This window comes from Myotis myotis, unplaced genomic scaffold (assembly GCF_014108235.1).
Source record: "Myotis myotis isolate mMyoMyo1 unplaced genomic scaffold, mMyoMyo1.p scaffold_m19_p_5, whole genome shotgun sequence".
Classification (NCBI taxonomy): Eukaryota; Metazoa; Chordata; class Mammalia; order Chiroptera; family Vespertilionidae; genus Myotis; species Myotis myotis.
Window position 1 is genome coordinate 80,720,930 of NW_023416357.1, and position 5,934 is coordinate 80,726,863.

A 5,934-nucleotide genomic window follows, 5' to 3' on the forward strand; every position below is an offset into this window, starting at 1 on the left:
AGGTCACGTGACCAGAGAGCGGTTTCCCCCTCCCCTATGCCGATACCACCTCTTTCAGCCCCCGGGGGGATATCTTACTCCTTTTCGGAAAGCCAAGCATTAATTTGGGTCTGTTTTGCGTCGAAATAGTGTGGAGCCATAGCTTCGTTTTGACGGAGTCAATCTTTTCCCCTTAAATGGTGTTTTCCGTTCCGGCCTCCCCCCACTAAGTAGTTGGTCTCGCCCAGCCGGGCCCTGGGCGCGGCGGCGACGGCCGCGTCACTGGCAGGCGGGATCCCTCCGCTCTGGGGAGCACAGCGCTGGGCGGTTGAGTTGGGGTGATTGAGGAAATCCATCCGCGTCGCCGCCGCTGCCGCCTCCGCCGCGGAGGAAGACAGGACCTCCCGCGCTTCTCCAGCGACCCTTGGCAGAGTCCCACCGCCACAGGTACCTGCGCTGACAGAAGGAGTCCTCACACCCCCCAGCCCCAAATTCCCATGGGGGGTGGGGTGGGGACCTTTCTTCCTTCCGTCTCCCGGATCTGGCCTCTTGGGAGCGGACGTAACTCCCCAGACCTCCCCTCCCTTCCTCTGGCCCTGTAGCTCCTAAACCCGGAAGGGGAACTGGGGACCCTCGCTCCAATAATGCACGCCCTCCCTGCACCATTAGGCCCCTTTTGCCTGACCCCCGGTCCCACCCGGGCTCCGCTTGCCTCTTGCTCCCTGAGAAGTGGGGGACAAAATCGGGGCTTCCTCTAGGCCCCGTTCCGCCCCCTACCTCCTCCCCTTCCCCAGTTTGCCCCTGAGTAGCACCCCTCGTGCCCTCCCATTTCGTACCCCCGGCAGCATTCATCTTGCAAAACTCCAGAACCCTCAGAGAGGCAGGCAAGGCCGCGAGGCCACCCTTCCCTTCGCCACGATCCTACCCTCGATTTGGGTTCTGCCCCTTTTCTGGCCCCATTAACTGGAAGGGAGTCCTCGGCACCCCGCTCCCTTTACCAGTCCTCACCCCGAGCCTAGCTCCCGGGAGCCCCCGCCCCCTGCCCAGATTTCTTTTGGGCAAAATGGAGGTCGTGGGGGCAGGAGGGCCAGGCCAACAGCGCTTCGCAGCGCGGTGCCGGCCTGCGCCTTTGAGCTGCAAGATCCGGGACCCTCCCCGTCCCCTTCCCTTCGCCTGGCCAGACTTGCGGGGGCGGGGGCACCACAGTTCCTCCTTGCGACCCCGGCTGTGTGTGCCCAGAATTCGGGGGACCCTGAGGGGGCCTGGAGGTTGTTGGGACTGAGGGCCGGGAGCATCGCCCCCGCCCCCGCCCCCAGCGGCTTCCTCCGGGCCGGCTTCCTTCTGCCCTGGCCTCTGGCGTTGCCATCCGGCCCGGGCTCCTGGCCGCTGGGAGGAAGGGGCTCTGTCAGGAGCTTGGGGGGGGGGGGGCTCTGCTCCCTCCCCGCTTTCCCGGGGGGCACCCCTGGCACTGGCGTAGAAAGCTGAACTGGCCGAGGGGAGATGTCAGGGGGAAGAGGAACGCCCGGTCTGGGGGAAGTGGGAGCAGGGCGGAGGACGTCCGGGCCGTCCGGGCGCAGGGTGCTGGGCAGATCACACAGGTGCCCGAAGGGGGGGCAGGACTCTGGGCCCTGGAGCGGAGCCAGCCGGGCCCCGGGGGCCCCAGTGATGAGCCCGCGGACTGGGAGCTGGGGTGTCGAGGGCGCAGGGCTAGGCCGCCCTGGGGCCGCCGCTCGCGGCGCCTGGGAGAGAGCAGCTCCGCCTCAGGGCGGGAGCCCTCTCCTCGGAGCCCTAATTACTGGTGAGCGGCTCCCGCGGGCTTTCCGCAGCGCGCCGGGCGGGCGGCCTCGGCTCTGGCGGGAGCAGCGGCTGGAGGCTGCCCTCCCCGCCACCCTCGCCGCCACCTGCCGCGGGCGGGCAGCTAATGGGGTGCAGCCGGCCCCAGGATGATCCGGGGTGAGCCATCCCGAACCTATTAGCGCCCAATTGGCTTTTCCCAAATCCTGTCAACAGCCACTCTAGCCGGTTCTGGGGAGGAGCAGGAGGCTGGGTCGGGCGGGGGCGATGGGGTCGGGGGTGGGGTCACCCACCCTACAGGTCTCTGCCTGGGATGCGGTTGCCTTGGCAACCGGGCTAGGGTGGGGACACTTCACCAATGAGATGCTCTCATTCCGGGTGACGGTTGCCTAGGCAACCCCACGAACAGCCCAGCTGACCCCTCTCGTCTTCCCCCCTCCCCAGTCTAAGCTTGGGGGGTGTGTGCGGAGGGTGTGCGGCTTGTGGGGATGCATTTAAAGAGGCACCGCCCCTTTTAAAATGAGGTGCTAGTTGGGTGGTGCCTGTGTGGGCGGGGCGGACGCCTGGTCTGTTTTGAAGGGACTCTCCACCCCCTTCACCTCCCTCCCTCCCCCAGTTCCTGTCGCGGGAACCCGCCCGGGCTTCTGCCGAGGGAGGGGTTTCCCCTGCGCTTCCTCTTGCACTTCCCGCTTCGTTTCCGGGGGGCGGGAGGAAGATTGGGGAAGTCAGCTATTCCTAGGCCACATCTCCTGCGGCAGAGGCCCGGGTTCTGCTGGGGAGGCCGAGGCCACCGCCGCCGCCCTCTTTCCGCCCCGCGTTCACGCCTTCCTGTGCTGGTCAACTCTGCCTTTCCCCCCTTCTTCCCCGGGGCCTCGGGCCTGACGTCTGCCCTGCATCCCCAGGCCTCGGGCCAGCGGCGAGGAGCTGCCTCCCCCAGCCCCCTTCCCGCGGCCCCCAGCCGCCCCCAACCCCGCCCCACGGGCCCGGCGCCATGAGTGAGCTGGAGCAACTGAGACAGGAGGCTGAGCAACTCCGGAACCAGATCCGGGTGAGGGCCTGGCCGGCTGAGCTGCGGGTGGGACTGAATGGGCATGGCCCGGCGGCTGTGTGTGTGTGTGCGCGCGCGCGCTGGGTGGGGAGGGGGTGTTCTTTATGTGTGGGGTGTACCCTACCCCTTTACTGTCTTACCCTCTCCACTCCCGTCTCGTGTGTTCTTTCCTTCCCCTCCCCCCTCATCTTCTGCCTCTCTGACTGGTTCTGCTATATATTACAGGATGCCCGAAAAGCATGTGGGGATTCAACACTGACCCAGGTGAGATGAACCCGGTGCTGGGCTTGGGGTTAAGGGAAGGAGCAAGGGTTTGAGGCATGCCGCTTAGTGGGCTCTGCCTTCTGACCCTGGCTGCCTCCACCTCCAGATCACAGCTGGGCTGGACCCAGTGGGGAGAATCCAGATGAGGACACGAAGGACCCTCCGTGGGCACCTGGCAAAAATCTATGCGATGCACTGGGGGACAGACTCAAGGTGTGTGCGTGGTTGGGACTGAGCTTTTGTGTTTGCCCTTGGGCTGAGTTTATAGCAGGCAGTTGGAGTAGTGAGGGGCAGCCTTGCAGATCTAGGGAGATGAACACGATGCCCATGTTGTATGTTTGGGAAGACTGTGACTCCCAGATATGTTGAGGGGATGGGAAAGAGGACCATACTGACAGGAACTTCTGGACTGTTGCTGGGAGTTGTCTCAGAAGGGCCTCCCACCAGATGGGACGCTGGTAAGAGTGTCCTTCCAGAGGGGGCTTCACACCCTGACCCCTGTCTCTCCCTTGCCACTTTCCAACAGGCTGCTGGTCAGCGCCTCCCAGGATGGGAAGCTCATCATTTGGGACAGCTATACCACCAACAAGGTAGAGGTGATCCTGAGGCTGGACGGGGCTGGGCTGCAGGCCCTGCCTGGTTTCTGACCCTGGGCATTGCCCCTCCTCCCTAGGTCCATGCCATCCCGCTACGTTCCTCCTGGGTTATGACCTGTGCCTACGCGCCCTCAGGGAACTTTGTAGCCTGTGGGGGGTTGGACAACATCTGCTCCATCTACAGCCTCAAGACCCGTGAGGGCAATGTCAGGGTCAGCCGGGAGCTGCCTGGCCATACTGGTAAGGGGGGCCTGGTAGGACATAGGTGCTGTTGGTGGGGTAGGGGCTATGCTGCTCTCCCTTAGAGACCTGGCTGACCAGCCTTTTCCCCCAGGGTACCTGTCCTGCTGCCGCTTCCTGGATGACAACCAAATCATCACCAGCTCTGGGGACACCACCTGGTGAGGCCCTGTCACCCACACTTCCTGCCTGGGGGAACACTGCCCCAGTGCTTAGCATGTAGCACACACAGCCTGAGCAAGTGAGGGCAGAGCTCTTATTCTGAACATCTGGGCTCCTCCTGTGGTGGGGAGACAAGAGTAGGCTTCTGTGAGTCAGTGGCTCCTGATGCCCCTTCCTTGGAAGCTGTCAGGGCTGGGCTCACATGGTGGAGGGGTAGGGAGGCAAGAGTCCTCTCTGCCCTTCTCTCTGATCCCTTTCTTCTTCCTGTCCCCTCGCTAGTGCCCTGTGGGACATTGAGACAGGCCAGCAGACAGTGGCTTTTGCTGGACACAGTGGGGATGTGATGTCCTTGTCACTGGCCCCCGATGGCCGCACCTTTGTGTCAGGTGCCTGTGATGCCTCTATCAAGCTGTGGGATGTTCGGGATTCAATGTGCCGACAGACCTTCATTGGCCACGAATCTGACATCAATGCTGTGGCTGTAAGTTCTGAGCAGGCTGGCTGGCCCTTCTGCCAGGCTTCTGGCCCTGCTCTGTGCCCTTATTCCACTCTGGTTGTGTCCTGTAGTTCTTCCCCAACGGCTATGCCTTCACCACTGGCTCTGATGATGCCACGTGCCGCCTCTTCGACCTGCGGGCGGACCAGGAACTCCTCATGTATTCCCATGACAACATCATCTGCGGCATCACCTCTGTTGCCTTCTCTCGCAGTGGCCGGCTGCTGCTTGCTGGCTATGATGACTTCAACTGCAACATCTGGGATGCCATGAAGGGCGACCGTGCAGGTGAGACGTGGGTGCTGGGCTGAGATAGGCTAGGACAGGGAACCAGGCCAGATGAGTTCTGATGTACCCCTCCCTCACAGGTGTCCTCGCCGGCCATGACAACCGTGTGAGCTGCCTCGGGGTCACAGATGACGGCATGGCTGTGGCCACAGGCTCCTGGGACTCCTTCCTCAAGATCTGGAACTAATAGCCCCAACCCCAACTGGGCCCGGCCAGGAGGGGCCTTGCCCACGCCCACACTACAGGCCGGGAGCTTTGGGGCTGGGGCACATGAGCCTCCCTCCCCTGGCCATAGGGCCTTGGGTCCCTGCTCCCCTACCCAGGTTTGGTTCCTCCCGGGGCCCCCACTGTGGAAATAAAGATGGGAATAGAATGGGGGAAGAGAGGCAGAAAGCCCTCCTTCTTTAGCTGCCCTGGGGTCAGGGCCTCATCCCCCTGGAGGGTCAGAGGCAGGAGGTAGAAACTCCAGGGGCTGGCTTTTTTAAAACTGGTTTTATTTTAATTTTTATTATATTTTCAGTTTTTCCATAAAGGAACCAATTCCAACTCTGTACCTGGTCTCTCCTCTTGCTTGTGTCTTCTTTACTTTGGGTAGGGCATATCAGCTCGGGGGTAGGGCAGTGATGGCGAACCTATGACACACGTGTCAGAGGTGACACGCTAACTCATTTTTTTTGGTTGATTTTCCTTTGTTAAGTGGCATTTAAATATATAAAATAAATATCAAAAATATAAGTCTTTGTTTTACTATGGTTGCAAAGATCAAAAAGTTTGTATATGTGACACGGCACCAGAGTTAAGTTAGGGTTTTTCAAAATGCTGACACGCCGAGCTCAAAAGGTTCGCCATCACTGGGGTAGGGGGCCCAAGAGGAAATTGCACTTTTCCTCAGACCAAAGCTGGAGTCATAGGCAGGAATTTTTTCCCAGCAGGGTTGTATGTATTTATTCCTCCTAAACACACACAGCCCTCCATTCAGACTGACGAACCACACCATGTCCGCAGTTCTTTTGAATTCCCAGTTCTGATTTTCCTCCTACACTCTCCCCAAGAAAAGATGCAGAAGC

At 61.2% G+C, this 5,934-nt stretch overlaps 1 protein-coding gene across 1 annotated transcript; it reads left to right on the forward strand.

The window, feature by feature from the left end:
- Positions 1 to 266: 266 nt before the first annotated feature.
- On the forward strand, positions 267 to 5,420 carry GNB2 (G protein subunit beta 2). The gene is made up of 10 exons (XM_036307963.1): positions 267 to 426; positions 2,676 to 2,821; positions 3,047 to 3,085; positions 3,192 to 3,298; positions 3,612 to 3,675; positions 3,759 to 3,921; positions 4,016 to 4,082; positions 4,363 to 4,564; positions 4,651 to 4,867; positions 4,948 to 5,420. The coding sequence occupies exons 2-10, from the start codon at positions 2,765 to 2,767 to the stop codon at positions 5,052 to 5,054; spliced, it is 1,023 nt and encodes a 340-aa protein (XP_036163856.1). The 5' UTR covers positions 267 to 426; positions 2,676 to 2,764; the 3' UTR covers positions 5,055 to 5,420.
- Positions 5,421 to 5,934: the final 514 nt, after the last annotated feature.